Source organism: Podarcis pityusensis (genome assembly GCF_964106645.2).
Source record: "Podarcis pityusensis genome assembly, chromosome: 18".
In the NCBI taxonomy this organism is placed as follows: domain Eukaryota; kingdom Metazoa; phylum Chordata; class Lepidosauria; order Squamata; family Lacertidae; genus Podarcis; species Podarcis pityusensis.
Window position 1 is genome coordinate 6,717,762 of NC_138043.1, and position 16,395 is coordinate 6,734,156.

General features: G+C 47.8%; 1 protein-coding gene across 5 annotated transcripts in view; it reads right to left on the bottom strand.

Annotated features, from left to right (window-relative positions):
* The window catches only part of SEMA6B (semaphorin 6B), a 178,427-nt gene that overhangs the window by 40,302 nt on the left and 121,730 nt on the right, over window positions 1-16,395 (bottom strand). For all 5 annotated transcript variants that reach the window (XM_080988822.1, XM_080988823.1, XM_080988824.1 and 2 more), the window contains 2 exons: window positions 10,723-10,786; window positions 4,616-4,678 (listed from right to left, as the gene is read on the bottom strand). In XM_080988822.1, the coding sequence (XP_080844948.1) occupies window positions 4,616-4,678; window positions 10,723-10,786 (127 nt within the window). The remainder of the gene's footprint in view (window positions 1-4,615; window positions 4,679-10,722; window positions 10,787-16,395) is intronic.

Consider the following 16,395-nt stretch of genomic DNA (forward strand, 5'->3'; position numbering starts at 1 on the left):
ATGTTGGAGGATCTGGAGTTATGAAGCTATCAGTATGGGTTCCTCATTTTTACCCCAGTCGAATATGTGCCTTTTTCATAAGCGTGTGCATTTCTCTGCTTGGCTGGAGAACTGCGATGTGAAATTCGGAGAACTATAAATTTCGAAAGCTGGTTTGCACCTTGTTTCGGAAAAGTGTGCATTTGGTCGTTTCGCCTTGAAATGCAAACGGGATTTCTCTGCCTCCCGCCCCCGGCCAAATATACCTAGGATTTGGAGAAGGACCACAGGGCAGCCTCTGGCATTTCATGTTTGGCAAATTTGTTGTTGTTGTTTAGTCATTTAGTCGTGTCCGACTCTTCGTGACCCCCTGGACCAGAGCACGCCAGGCACTCCTGTCTTCCACTGCCTCCTGCAGTTTGGTCAAACTCATGCTGGTAGCTTCGAGTACACTGTCCCACCATCTCGTCTTCTGTGTCCCCTTCTCCTTGTGCCCTCCATCTTTCCCAACATCAGGGTCTTTTCCAGGGAGTCTTCTCTTCTCATGAGGTGGCCAAAGTATTGGAGCCTCAGCTTCAGGATCTGTCCTTCCAGTGAGCTGATTTCCTTCAGAATGGATAGGTTTGATCTTCTTGCAGTCCATGGGACTCTCAAGAGTCTCCTCCAGCACCAGAATTCAAAAGCATCCATTCTTTGGCGATCAGCCTTCTTTATGGTCCAGCTCTCACTTCCATACATCACTACTGGGAAAACCAGAGCTTTAACTATACGGACCTTTGTTGGCAAGGTGATGTCCCTGCTTTTTAAGATGCTGTCTAGGTTTGTCATTGCTTTTCCCCCAAGAAGCAAGCGTCTTTTAATTTCGTGGCTGCTGTCACCATCTGCAGTGATCATGGAGCCCAAGAAATTAAACCCTGTTTAATTTTTCACCCTCTGACCCCCACCGCTCTCTGTTCTCCCAGGGAAAGTCTCTGGATGGCCCAAACTGGAGCCTCTCTGGGACCTGCGCGCCGTGTTTCATACTCTCCCTTCAGCTCCTGGCAAACGTTTTATATCCAACGTGATTTATTAAGAGGCTGATATAATTGGTTTTGTAATTAATTATTTCTGGTCTGTTGATCGGAACAGACACATCTCATAATCGGTGCGAAATCCAATTTCCAGATTCTATTAACGCCTCCCTGGGCCGAGTGCGAGGGAGAAGAGCCAGACTTTCCCAGGAGACATCCCAAAAGGATTCAAGACCAGCAGAGAGAAACTCTGGGGAGTCTCCTTGCCTGCAACTGGGGAGCGGGGATCGCAGGCACCTTGTGACTGAGGTAAGTGTGTGTCAGGGCAAGCAGGTAAACTCTTTTAGCGGCCTATTTAAAGGACGTGAGCTAACACTTCACAGGAACACAAAGTTAATCCCTGTGATTATTTGGTCTTTGAAATAGAGCAGAATGCTCTACAGCGGAACCTCGGTTTTTGAACGTCTCCGTTGCTGAACCTTTCGGAACACGAACGCCGAAAACCCGGAAGTAAATGCTCCCGTTTTTGAAAGCGCCTCAGAAGTCGAAACAGCTTCCGCTGTGTGTTTTTCAATTTTCTCAATTGAATTTGCTGGCAGCCCTTTGCGCCTCAGTTTTCTAACATTTCAGAACTCAAACGGTCTTCTGGAATGGATTACGTTTGAGAAAGAGAGGTACCACTGTATTCTGTACTCTTTTATTTTGTTCCGAGCTTTTAAGTTTTCTCGTCGGTGTTTTTCATCTTGATCCTGGCTGCTGACTGTAATCAAACGGCTACAGAGCAAAATGTACATTCCCATTTTGAGTATTGGATCTGTGGGGCTGTCAGAGAGCCACTGCCACCTGGCTACTTGAAAACATGGCCTTGTCACCGTGGTCACATGATCCCGGATCAGCTGAGCGAGGTACAAAAGGAGAGACAGAGAAGCTGGAATGAGAGAATCTCAGAGATGCACCGAAGAAGGGGTGGATCCATCCAGTTCTTTTGTTTCCCCTTCCCTCGCAGACCAGATTTGACAGGAGGTGGGGCTACCCACCTGTCAATCACCTAACGTCAGAATGACACTAGACGATTGCCAGAATGGATTACAGTGGTACCTTGGGTTAAGAACTTAATTCGTTCTGGAGGTCTGTTCTTAACCTGAAACTGTTCTTAACCTGAGGTACCACTTTAGCTAATGGGGCCTCCCGCTGCCGCCGCTGTGCAATTTCTGTTCTCATCCTGAAGCAAAGTTCTTAACCTGAGGTACTATTTCTGGGTTAGAGGAGTCTGTAACCTGAAGCGTCTGTAACCTGAAGCGTCTGTAACCCGAGGTAGTACTGTACGTTCAAAAACAGAGGTATCACTGTCGTTGGTCAAGGGAGCCATGGACTCAGAAAGGTTGAAGACCTCTGTTTTATGCAATCTCCTAGTCCCTATTATTGCAAAGCTCAGTTTGAAAATATCCTGGCGATTAGGAAGGCCTTAGTCGTCCCTGCCCCATTTCTGTAAAATGCTGACCCATTTATAGGGATGAGTCACTCTAGAGCTAGACGTCCAAACACCTGCAGAAATTGGCCAGGAGTCCTTAAAAATCAACACATCCTATTCAAAAGCAAAGGACCACACTGAGGATCTCCCCAAGTGTCCCTATTTTCCAGGGATAGTCCTGGATTCAGTAGTGATGTATGGAGGTGAGAGCTGGACCATAAAGAAGGCTGATCGCCAAAGAATTGATGCTTTTGAATTCTGGTGCTGGGGGAGACTCTTGAGAGGCCCATGGACTGCAAGAAGATCAAACCTCTCCATTCTGAAGGAAATCAGCCCTGAGTGCTCACTGGAAGGACAAATCCTGAAGCTGAGGCTCCAATACTTTGGCTACCTCATGAGAAGAGAAGACTCCCTGGAAAAGACCCTGATGTTGGGAAAGATGGAGGGCACAAGGAGAAGGGGACGACAGAGGACGAGATGGCTGGACAGTGTTCTCGAAGCTACCAGCATGAGTTTGACCAAACTGCGGGAGGCAGTGGAAGACAAGAGTGCCTGGCGTGCTCTGGTCCATGGGGTCACAAAGAGTCGGACACGACTAAACGAGTAAACAACAACAAAGGACCCCTGACAGTTAATTCAGTCGTGGCTGACTCTGGGGTTGTGGTGCTCATCTCGCTTTACAGGCCAAGGGAGCCGGCGTACAGCTTCCGGGTCATGTGGCCAGCATGACTAAGCCGCTTCTGGCGAACCAGAGCAGCGCACGGAAATGCCGTTTACCTTCCTGCCAGAGCAGGAAGGACGAGACAGAGGACTGACAGAGGACGAGATGGTGGGACAGTGTTCTCAAAACTGCAGTGTTCTCTGTCCCCCTGACAGAGGACGAGATGGTGGGACAGTGTTCTCAAAACTACTAACATGAGTTTGACCCAACTGCGGGAGGCAGTGGAAGACAGAAGGGCCTGGCGTGCTCTGGTCCATGGGGTCACGAAGAGTCGGACACGACTAAACGACTTAACAACAAAAAGTCCTGGATTTACAGAAGCCATCCCAAGTTTTTGACTTGATCCCGGAATGTCTTGCTTTTCCATAGGAAGTTGATGTTTTTCAGCTATTTTTAAGGAAATTCGCCAAAAAACCAACAGTCCTGACACGTGTTGCCATACGCCTCGGTTTTCCTGGACATTTTTTACCGATTTTTGGAAATTCCGCCCGGACGCAATTTCTGACGGAAATGGCAGCCCAAGTTAAGCTGAAGTTCCTTAAAGCTAGGGTATCAGAGGCTCCGCAGAGTTTTGCAGACATATGAGAATGTTGAGGGGGAAAACTCTGTGCCCAGTAATACTTTAGATGTGAGATTGAGGGTGGGGGGCGAAATCTAGGTTCTCTGAACATGCTTGAGTGTGCAACACGAAGACACACCGTGAGTGGCAGAACCAATTATGCAAAAGATGTCATTACTGGCAAGCGTAATGATTTATTCAAGCTGCCGAGTCCAGCTTTCTTCGGAGCACGGCGTCAGTTATGTTAGCCCAGGACCTGGATGTTAAAAAGCCTCGCAAAACATGCAACAGCAAATAAGTGGAGATTTCTGGCCAGCTGTTCCCTGGGTCTCCTCTTCCTGATAAGGTTCAAGTTTCTTATTTTTCCAATCTTACCTTCAGCTCCGCACATTTCCACATCTGTTTGCAAACTTTTTTTTATTTTTTTAAAGGCCCCATGCAAATTCATTGGCATCTTAGGGCAAATTTCTCCTGATAGACACCATTCGGTGTGCAATTTTGCCTAATACAGGGGCTACCTCGGATCTCGAACAAATCCATTCCAGAAGCCCGTTCAGCTTCCGAAACGTTCGATAACTGGGGCATGGCTTCCCATTGGTTGCAAACCTTCTTGCACTCAGCAGAAAATGCGTTGCACACTTGGGTTCTGAAAAACGTTCGAAAACGGAAGCATTTACTTCCGGATTTTCGGCATTTGAGAACCAAAACGCACGACAACAGAGGCATTCGCGAACCAAGGTGCCACTGTAAACACATTTCCCCAAAGCAATTTCCCCTAAAACAACACATTTTTTGCATGCTATTTTCCCCACTAATACAGGTATGTGCATTTATATGTGAACTTGGCATTGTAAGATGCTGCAAAACAGACTTACCTCGTGTTTTCCTTTCATCCGGCAGATGTTGATATCGTGTTGATTCGACCTCCATGTCAGTTTCTAGGCAAAGACCGAACAACAACAAAAATGGGTGAAAGAAAAATTGGGAGACAATGATATCTGTGTGGAGGGTGTTGTAGTCTCTTCCCCTCCACCCCCCAAAACACACTTCTAAACAGTACAGTCGTACCTTGGAAATTGAAAGGAATCAGTTCCGGAAGTCCAGTCGACTTCCAAAATGTTCAGAAACCAAAGTGCCGCTTCTGATTGGCTGCAGGAAGCACTTGCAGCCAATCGGAAGCCCCGGAAGCCCTGTCGGATGTTCGGGTTGGCAAAGAACGTTCGCAAACCGGAACACTCACTTCTGGTTTTTGATAGTTCAGGAGCCAAAACGTCCGAGTACCAGGCGTTTGGGTTCCAAGGTACAACTGTATAAGATTTACCAACCAAAGTGGTATTCAACTAAGTTTTACTCACCGAATAGACCCACTGAAATGAATGGATGTGGCGCATTAATTCCAGCAGTTCTGCTCTCAGTAAAACGTAGTTGATTGCCACCCAAAGGCTGCAACCATAACCCCGTTTGCCTAGGAGTAAGTCTCATTGCATTCCATAGGACTTACTTCTGAGCAGACATGGTTTCATTTGCACTGAAAAATCTTCTTTCGGAGGGACCTCCCTGGTTCTAGCCTATAATTTCCTGTTGCCTCTTTTCCCTGGGCTCAGTATCCATTTCAAAAATGCCCTTTTTGCTACGCTGCTGAGCTGTGACACCGGCTCTTACTGGGTGTGTTCTGTACTGTTATATCTCCGTTTTGTTTTACTGAGAAAATCAATAAAAGCCTATTTAAAAATAGCCCAGTCCTGTGAAGATCCATATCCCTCTGAGAGGCAGTCAACCTCCAAGGGAGTACTTTTTAGCAGGGTCTTTCGTTTCAAAACATTGGGTTCGATCCAGTGCTTTTTTTAAAAAAAGAAGAAGGAAAAAAAGGTGTTGGTACCAACGTTGTTACAGAAAGTGCTGGACTTTTAATATACCGTATTTCTCGCTCTATAGGATGCACCCGACCATAGGACGCACCTTGTTTTAGAGGGGGAGAACAAGAAAAAAAATTCTCCCCCTCTCTGCTCAGTGCCCCTTCAGCGAAGCGGCAGGAGAAATGGAGCCTCTTCCGTTTCTTCTCCCGCTTGGCTGAAGGGGCGCTGCGCAGCTGTCACTCTCTGCTGAAGCCAGGAGTCTTGCTCTCCTGGCTTCAGTGAAAGGAACCCGAAGCCTTTGGAGTGCAGCGCAAGGTCCCGCTGCGCTCCAAAGGCTTCAGGCGGCTATCCCTGAAGCCTGGAGAGCGAGAGGGGTTGGTGCGCACCCTTCCCGTCTCGCTCTCCAGGCTTCAGCGAAAGCAACGCGAAGCCTCCGGAGCGCGGAGGGAGCGCTCCCTCTGCGCTTTGGAGGCTTCGCGTTGCTTTCGCTGAAGCCAAGGAGCCTGCATTCGCTCCACAGGACGCACACACATTTCCCCTTAATTTTTGGAGGGGAAAAAGTGCGTCCTATAGAGCGAAAAATACGGTATATATTTAAAGGTGCTGGTACTGCGTAACCTTGAGTACCCCCAGAAAAAAAGTACACTATCCAGCCAACTTTAGTCCTGCTCAGAGTAGTCCCATTGCAATCATAGAATCATAGAATCATAGAGTTGGAAGAGACCACAAGGGCCATCGAGTCCAACCCCCTGCCAAGCAGGAAACACCATCAGAGCACTCCTGACATATGGTTGTCAAGCCTCTGCTTAAAGACCTCCAAGGAAGGAGACTCCACCACACTCCTTGGCAGCAAATTCCACTGTCGAACAGCTCTTACTGTCAGGAAGTTCTTCCTAGGGTTTAGGTGGAATCTTCTTTCTTGTAGTTTGGATCCATTGCTCCGTGTCCGCTTCTCTGGAGCAGCAGAAAACAACCTTTCTCCCTCCTCTATGTGACATCCTTTTATATATTTGAACATGGCTATCATATCACCCCTTAACCTCCTCTTCTCCAGGCTAAACATGCCCAGCTCCCTTAGCCGTTCCTCATAAGGCATCGTTTCCAGGCCTTTGACCATTTTGGTTGCCCTGCTCTGGACACGTTCCAGTTTGTCAGTGTCCTTCTTGAACGGTGGTGCCCAGAACTGGACACAGTACTCCAGGTGAGGTCTGACCAGAGCAGAATACAGTGGCACTATTACTTCCCTTGATCTAGATGCTATACTCCTATTGATGCAGCCCAGAATTTCATTGGCTTTTTTAGCTGCCGCGTCACACTGTTGGCTCATGTCAAGTTTGTGGTCAACCAAGACTCCTAGATCCTTTTCACATGTACTGCTCTCAAGCCAGGTGTCACCCATCTTGTATTTGTGCCTCTCATTTTTTTTGCCCAAGTGCAATACTTTACATTTCTCCCTGTTAAAATTCATCTTGTTTGTTTTTGCCCAGTTCTCTAATCTGTCAAGGTCGTTTTGAAGTGTGATCCTGTCCTCTGGGGTGTTAGCCACCCCTCCCAGTTTGGTGTCATCTGCAAATTTGATCAGGATGCCCTTGAGTCCATCATCCAAGTCGTTGATAAAGATGTTGAATAAGACCGGGCCCAAGACAGAACCCTGTGGCACCCCACTAGTCACTCTTCTCCAGGATGAAGAGGAACCATTGATGAGCACCCTTTGGGTTCGGTCAGTCAGCCAGTTACAAATCCACTGAGTGGTAGCATAGTCAAGACCGCATTTTACCAGCTTCTTTACAAAAATATTATGGGGCACCTTGTCAAATGCCTTGCTGAAATCAAGGTAGGCTACATCCACTGCGTTCCCTTCATCTACTAGGCTTGTAATTCTGTCAAAAAAACGAGATCAGGTTAGTCTGACATGACTTATTTTTCAGAAATCCATGCTGACTATTGGTGATCACAGCATTCCTTTCTAGGTGCTCACAGACTGTTTGCTTAATGATCTGCTCCAGAATCTTCCTTGGTATTGATGTCAGACTGGGCGGTAATTATTTGGGTCCTCTCTTTCCCCCTTTTTGAAAATAGGGACAACATTTGCCCTCCTCCAGTCTGCCGGGACTTCGCCTGTTCTCCAGGAATTCTCAAAGATGTCTGCCAGTGGTTCTGAGATCACATCTGCCAGTTCTTTTAATACTCTTGGATGCAGTTCTTCTGGCCCTGGAGACTTGAATACATCTAAACTAGCCAAGTATTCTTGTACTATCTCCTTAGTTATTCTGGGCTGTGTTTCGTCTGCTGAATCATTTGCTCCAAATTCTTCAGGTCGGGCATTGTTTTCTTTATCGGAGAAGACTGAGGCAAAGAAGGCATTGAGGAGTTCAGCCCTTTCTGTGTCCCCTGTTTGCATTTCACCATCTTCTCCTCTGAGTGACCCCACTGTTTCTTTGTTCTTCCTTTTGCTACGAACATACCCATAAAAGCCTTTTTTGTTGCTTTTAACCTCTCTAGCAAGCCTGAGTTCATTCTGTGCTTTAGCTTTTCTGACTTTGTGTCTACACGTGCTGGCTATTTGTTTGAATTCCTCTTTGGTGGTTTCCCCCCTTTTCCATTTTTTGTACACATCCTTTTTTAATCTTAACTCAGTTAAAAGTTCTTTAGATAGCCACCCTGGCTTCTTTAGGCACCTTCCATGTTTCCGTCTCACTGGTATTGCCTGAAGTTGTGCTTTTACTATCTCCCTCTTAACAAACTCCCAGCCATCATGAACTCCCTTTCCTTTTAGTATTACTGTCCATGGGATCTCACCCAGCACTTCCCTAAGTTTTATGAAGTCGGCTTTCTTAAAGTCAAGAAATTGAGTCCTAGTATGCTTGGCTGCTCCTTTCCGCTGTATAGTAAACTTCAGAAGAGCATGATCACTCGCGCCTAATGATCCTTCCACTTCTACCCCACTAACCAGGTCATCAACATTGGTTAGGACCAGATCTAAAATGGCTGTTCCTCTTGTTGCTTCTCCCACTTTCTGGACAATGAAGTTGTCTGCAAGGCCAGTGAGGAATCTGTTTGACCTTATGCTCTTGGCTGAGTTTGACATTCAACAAATATTCGGGTAATTGAAGTCCCCCATTACTACTATCTCCCTTCCTTTTGCATGCTTGGCCATCTGTTCCAGGAAGGCATCATCTATGTCCTCCGTTTGGCTTGGGGATCTATAGTAAACTCCCACAATGAGGTCACTGTTATTCTTCTCTCCCTTAATTTTGACCCAAATGCTCTCACTTTGGCTTTGAGGTTCTAAATCTTGGATCTCTTCACAGGTATACACATCCCTGACATATAACGCTACTCCTCCTCCTTTCTTGTCTGGTCTGTTTCTCTGAAATAGATTGTATCCCTCCATTATTACATTCCAATCGTGGGACTTATCCCACCAGGTTTCAGTGATGCCTATTATGTCATATTTAGTTTGCTGTACCAAGAGCTCAAGCTCATCTTGTTTATTTCCCATGCTTTGCGCATTAGTGTACAGACATTGAAGTCCATTAATCATTCCCCCATGTCTCTTATTTAAGGATTTTTTCCTCCCACCACTAGGTCTGCATGCTGTTTGCTCCATTTGGTCTATGACATTTGGATGATCATCTTCATCAATTGATAGACTCCTACCTTCAGGAGCACTGTCTCCCTCCCCCACATTAGTCAGTTTAAAGCCCTCCTGATGAGGTTTCTGAGATTTTTGGCAAAAACATTCCTCCCAACCGTTGTGAGGTTCAGCCCATCGCTTGCCAGAAGTCCAACTTCAAGAAACTGCAGTCCATGATCTAAGAATCCAAACCGTTCCTGTTTACACCATTTGCGAAGCCAGCTGTTCACTTCCACTATTTCCCCCTCTCTCCCTGGGCCATGTCGTTCAACTGGGAGGACAGATGAGATGACAATTTGTGCATTTAATTGCTTCAATTTCCTGCCCAGAGCCTCGTAGTCTCTTTTGATCTTCTGGAGGCTATTGCTTGCAGTGTCATTGGTTCCCACATGAACCAAGAGGAAGGGGTATTTGTCAGTGGGTTTTATGATTCCTTGCAGTCGTTCAGTTACATCTTGGATCTTAGCCCCAGGGAGACAGCACACTTCCCGAGACATCTTGTCAGGCCCACAGATCACTGCTTCTGTTCCCCTCAGTAGGGAATCCCCTATCACCACTACACGCCTCCTCTTAGGTTTGGTCGGGGTTCTTCCGTGAGCTGTCCGTTCCAAGGTCGCCTGCACATTCCCTGAGGACTGACTTTGCTGCTCGTCTTCATATACCTGATCGACTGTAATGAGGGAGAGATCCTCAAATGGAGTCTGCTCTTCGTCTTCCATGCTAGGGGAGAGGACCTCAAAGCGATTGTGTATTTCTAAACAATCAGAGCGAACCCTGGGCCTCCTACTTCTTTGAGTCACGTTTCTCCATATATCTGGCTCCTGTGTTGGTGAACTAGCCTCCTTCTCAGGGGAGTCCCCTGTCTCCTCCTTGGTGGAGATGGTGTGCTCTGTTGCTTCCAAGAAGAGCTCCAGCTCTCTAATTCTTTGGAGCGTAGCTACACGTTCCTCCAGTTGCTGGACTTTGTCTTCTAAGAGGGCAATCAACATGCAATTGCTGCAGGTAAAGCTGCCTGCAACCTTTGGCAAGATGGCAAACATTGCGCAGGAACTGCAGGCGACTGCAGCTGTTCCCTCCCCCTCCATCTTGAGAACGTGTCGTTGGGGGTGGCTACAGCGGTCCTCCATCATAAAAAGCGTGAAGACAGGACAAATAACTCCCCCCCAAAAAACCTAGGTCTCCCCCAACAAACGTTTGAGACTAGCTCCCCTAAATCTAAAAGATGGATCAAACTGTGCGCGCCGCTAGGCGCGCAAGCTCTGATAAGCTCCTCCCACAGCTAACCACCTGCCTCAACAGAAACCCTGCCCCCTCTGACCTTTGCACAGGGAGAGCAGCTAATCAGCCACAAAGAAACACACACACACAAGAAAACCCTTTTTGCTCCTTCTTCAGCTGCTGCCCTGCGAATGGGCCTAAGTTAATCATGCAAATTAATTTCACTGACAAGGGCTACAAAGACCCTTCACTTTTGAGATTTATCACGTACCTGATGGTAGCGCATTTCACTGGCCGAGGCCTCGGGTTCAAGGCTGATGCGGTACAAGTTGTCCCTGAGAAGAAAAGAAAGGGAGAAAAGAATAAAAAATGAAGTCTGAGATATTCTGCTTCCTCTCCCATCTTTTAGAAGACCAGGGCGGGCCAAATTTAAATTGCACCGTTCGTCAGCCAAAAATAGGAATGCAAACCAGAGTTCCCAGGATATACCCCAAGCATTTCTTGATTTAACAAAAGAGCAATCCGCATTGATTGTTGCTTTCATTTTATGGATTAATGGTCTCATAAAATTCATGTTAAATTGCTGTTTTAGGGGTTGTTTTTAAAAGTCTGGAACGGATTAAGCCGTTTTGCTTTACTTTCTGTGGGAAAGCACGCCTTGGTTTTGGAACCCTTTGGTTTTGGAACGGACTTCTGGAACGGATTAAGTCTGAGAACCAAGGTACCACTGTATTCGCTTTGTAACCCCCTGTCTTTGCAACAATCAGACAGGAGGCAGTGCCAAATGCTATCTGAGAATACCACTTTTCACTCTCCCAAACTCTGGTGAGTCCAACTGCATTAGAAACTCAGCGGGGAGGGTTAATCACCTCCCCAAACTGCTTCTCTGCTTCAAAATGTAACCTGCTGCTTCAACTTTGCAGATTTTCGGAGGAGAGCCAAGTCTCCCATCGTCAGATCAAAAGGCACCCAAAATCCAGTTTCTCCCTCCCAGAACCGCACCTCCCCAAAGAAGACACTTCTTCTGGAAAAGGTATCCGTTTGGAAATTCCACATATCCAGAGCCAAGCTTGGGTAACAGGTTCTGGGTTCGAATGCTTGTAAAGCCGGCTCTGGGTGCGAGGCGGTGCTAGCAAAGTGCCCCCAGTGCCCCCTGGCATGCTGTGCTAGGCTTAGACTGGCAGCACCAGCCAGATCAGCATGAACATTGGGTTAAATCGCTGGCATTCCTCGTCCCTCATTTTCATTTCTCCACAATGCAATACTCTACAAAAAGCTCTGCAGTGTCAGCGAATTAACATTGAGGATTCCAGGGAGGCTGGGCGTATGAGTTGGCGGGGGGGTGGGGAGAGCGGGGGTGGAAAGACCTGTCAACTTTGCTTTCTCTCAGTTTTGCATTGTTCAAGTCTCCATCACACTTCCGCATCCATTTGCGAGTTTTTAAAAATCTCACTGGCACATCACTGCAAATTTCTCCCGATAATGACATTTTCATACGCAGCTTTGCCTAATGTACGCATGATTTGCAAAGCGATGCTCTTTAAGACAACGCACCACTGTCCATTATTTTCACTAATGCATAGAGGCAGTTGGAGGATAGATGGCGGCTAACAGATTGAGGTTGAATCCTGACAAGACAGAAGTACTGTTTCTGCGGGACAGGAGGCAGGCAGGGGTGGAGGGCTCCCTGGTCCTGAATGGGGTAACTGTGCCCCTGAAGGACCAGGTGTGCAGCCTGGGAGTCATTCTGGACTCACAGCTGTCCATGGAGGCACAGGTCAATTCTGTGTCCAGGGCAGCTGTTTATCAGCTCCATCTGGTACGCAGGATGAGACCCTCCCTGCCTGCAGACTGTCTCTCCATAGTGGTGCATGCTCTGGTTATCTCTCGCTTGGACTACTGCAATGCGCTCTATGTGGGGCTACCTTTGAAGGTGACCCGGAAACTACAACTAATCCAGAAAGCGGCAGCTAGACTGGTGACTGGGAGTGGCCGCCGAGACCATATAACACCGGTCTTGAAAGACCTACATTGGCTCCCAGTACATTTCCCAGCACAATTCCGAGTGTTGGTGCTGACCTTTAAAGCCCTAAACGGCCTCGGTCCAGTATACCTGAAGGAGTGTCTCCACCTCCATCGTTCTCCCCGGACACTGAGGTCCAGCACCGAGGGCCTTCTGGCGGTTCCCTCGCTGCGAGAAGCCAGGTTACAGGAAACCAGGCAGAGGGCCTTCTCTGTGGTGGCACCCACCCCGTGCAACGCCCTCCCACCAGATGTCAAAGAGAAAAATAACTACCAAACTTTTAGAAGACATCTAAAAGCAACCCTGTTTAGGGAAGCTTTTAATGTTTAATAGGTTATTGTAGTTTAGTGTTTTGTTGGAAGCTGCCCAGAGTGGCTGGGGAAACCCAGCCAGATGGGCGGGGTATAAATAATAAATTATTATTATTATTATTATAGAGGACAGTGATGGTTTTAGGTGCGTCCGATATGTGTGTGCATCGAGCCGAACCCAGAAGTATCCCAAAAACATCACAACAACATCCCAAAAAGGGGCAGGGCAGAGGCAGTATGGGGGGGACACAAGGGGATGTTTGCAGGATTTTCCCATGGTGCTTCAAATATCTTATTCTTCTTTGGCGATCCCTCGTAGCCGAGTAAGATTGTCTTCCATAAACACAGTTTTAACAGTGAGTCCGTAAGTGACTGTGGAGGCCAATTCTGGATCCTCACGTCCTTCCACAGTGGGGACGTAAGTTTCCGGGCGGGAGTTGATCCCGGTGAGGGTTTGCCAAGCGTGCCTTCCTCTTAGCACGTTCCTCCCTTTAGTCCTGAGTTCGAGTGTCTTCAAAGCCCATGACACCTTTGGTAAAGGCTGTTCTCCAACTGGAGCGCTCGCAGGCCAGTGTTTCCCAGTTGTCAGTGTTTATACTACATTTTTTAAAGATTTGCCTTGAGAGAGTCTTTCAACTTCTTTTGTTGACCACCAGCATTACGCTTTTCATTTTTAAGTTCGGAATAGAGGAGTTGCTTTGAAAGACGACAATCAGGCATCCAAACAACATGACCAGTCCAACGAAGTTGATGTTGAAGAATCATTGCTTCGACACTGGTGATCTTTGCTTCTTCCAGTCCCCTGGCATTAGTTTGCCTGTCTTCCCAAGTGATGTGTAAAAATTTTTGGAGACACCGTTGATGGAATCTGTCGAGGAGTTGGAGATGGCGTTTATAAGTGGTCCACGTTTCACAAGCATAAAGTAAGCTTGGTAGCACAATAGCTATGTAAACAAGCATTTTGGTTTCCCTGCGAATGTCCCGGTCCTCAAACACTCTGCATTTCAATTGGGAGAAAGCTGCACTCGCAGAGCTCAGGCGATGCTGGATTTCGGCATCAATGTCGGCCCTTGTGGAAAGGTTACAAGGGGATGTTTGCAGGGTTTTTCCATGGTGCTTCAAATATACGTGACTTCACTTAAACATGCGGTGCCTTGGGACCTAAATGGTTTTTTTTAAAAAAAATATATCTGCATTTTGGAACGTATTACAGTGGCAAGGTAAAGGTAAAGGGACCCCTGACCATTAGGTCCAGTCGTGCCGACTCTGGGGTGGCGGCGCTCATCTCGTTTTATTAGTCGAGGGAGCTGCCGTACAGCTTCCAGGTCATGTGGCCAGCATGACTAAGCCACTTCTGGCGAACCAGAGCAGCGCACGGAAATGCCGTTTACCTTCCTGCCAGAGCGGTACCTATTTATCTACTTGCACTTTGACGTGCTTTCGAACTGCTAGGTTGGCAGGAGCAGGGACCGAGCAACGGAAGCTCACCCCATTGCGGGGATTCGAAACGCCGACCTTCTGATCGGCAAGCCCTAGGCTCTGTTGTTTAGACCACAGCACCACCTACGTCCCCCATTACAGTGGTACCTCGGGTTAAGTACTTAATTCGTTCGGGAGGTCCGTACTTAACCTGAAACTGTTCTTAACCTGAAGCACCACTTTAGCTAATGGGGTCTCCTGCTGCCGCCGCGCTGCCGGAGCGCGATTTCTGTTCTCATCCTGAAGCAAAGTTCTTAACCCAAGGTACTATTTATGGGTTAGTGGAGTCTGCAACCTGAAGCGTCTGTAACCTGAACCGTATATAACCTCAGGTACCACTGCACTTGGTGGGGAGAATTGCATTGCAACATGCAGATAAATGCACGCATTGCTTCAGAAAATGCAAGTCTGGTGTGTTCTCCTTTAAACGTGAGCCAAATTGAACTTCTACCTAGACCACAACTTCCATGAGTGACGGTGCGCCCTAGCATTCACCTAAGACACCCTGTGCCACCGCTCTGAAGGGTAAGCAAGTTTGGATGCCAGAACCAACTACGTACCAGGGCCCCGCGGTTTCCCGCGCGCAACCCGAAAGGCGCATCGCCGCCACTTGTGAGTGACAGGTCTCCCGGCCTCAGCGGCGCATCCAGGCGCTCTGTTTACAAACGGCAGAGTCGCGCTTCATTACCCCACCAACCCCATCTGCGCAGCCCAGACTTTAAAAGTCCCATTAAAAACGCATATAGATAAAAATTATATACCCAGAACGGGATTTATGATGTGCAAGGCTCCGGGGTGAGGTGCGAAAGGAGGGAAGAAGGCAGCGCACTGAGGAGAAATCCATGCACATGTCTGGAGGTGATTTAGCGCTTTATTGGGGTGGGGGTGCGGATACCACCCCAGAGCATCTAAAATGGCTATGCATGATGACCATTCAAGAGCCAGCCCACCCAATGGAAACTACAACTAATCCAGAATGCGGCAGCTAGACTGGTGACTGGGAGCAGCCGCCGAGACCATATAGCACCGGTCTTGAAAGACCTACATTGGCTCCCAGTACGTTTCTGAGCACAAGTCAAAGTGTTGGTGTTGACCTTTAAAGCCCCAAATGGCCTCGGCCCAGTATACCTGAAGGAGCATCTCCATCCCTATCTTTCAGCCCGGACACTGAGGTCCAGCACTGAGGGCCTTCTGGCGGTTCCCTCTGTGCGAAAAGCGAGGTTACAGGGAACCAGGCAAAGGGCTTTCTCGGTGGTGGCGCCCGCCCTGTGGAACGCCCTCCTGTCAGATGTCAACAAAATAAACAACTACCTGACTTAGCTGGTATTCAGCTGGTATTCAGCCCATGTCGTTAATGTAGATTTTGACGAATTTTATTAAAAATAGCTGCTCTTCTTCTTCTTCTTCTTCTTCTTCTTTGAGATTTTGCATCTTTGGGCAATCTACTGCTGTCTAAACCTGACACATCTGACTCCTGAGTCGTTCTGAACAGGCCTTGCCCAAATCTGATGCACAGCCCTATTCATTGCTTTAGTTTTGGCCACTGTGAGCGTCGCAAGGTGAATATAGCAAAGGTTTCAGCAGAAGCCGGAACGCAGTGCTACGGAAACAGCGCGGTTTGCGGTGAGCGCAGGGCAGGGCAGAAACCGCGGCTTCGCTATATACCTCGCGACAAGGCTCTAGACCTCATTCTGGGAAGGCCGCACAACTCTGAAATTAGGCAAGGCAGCAGTTTGCGGAGCATTCTGAAATCTACCAGGCAGAGTGCCTTAACCCGGCCTCGCCATTCTTAATTTATCCTGCTTTTTCTGCTGTGCTCTTCCTGTGGATTTCAGGTTGCTATGGAGATGCAGCAGTCCGCAAGCTAGGCAACTCTGCACCCCCTTTGTATTATGTCTCCGCTTCCACCCTCCTTTGGCTCCTCCAACAAATATTCGATGCTACTCTTAAAGGCACAGGAGCCTCACATTGCGGGGTCACTGAGGAGAGAGTGCATTTGAACATGCGCAGAATGCCTTTCCCTTCTCATGGACGGGCCAGCAAATAGGGACATTCTGGGATCAGACAGGAAGCTGGGATGGCTTTCGTAATTCCAGGACTGTCCCTGGAAAATTGGGATGCTAGGAGGGTA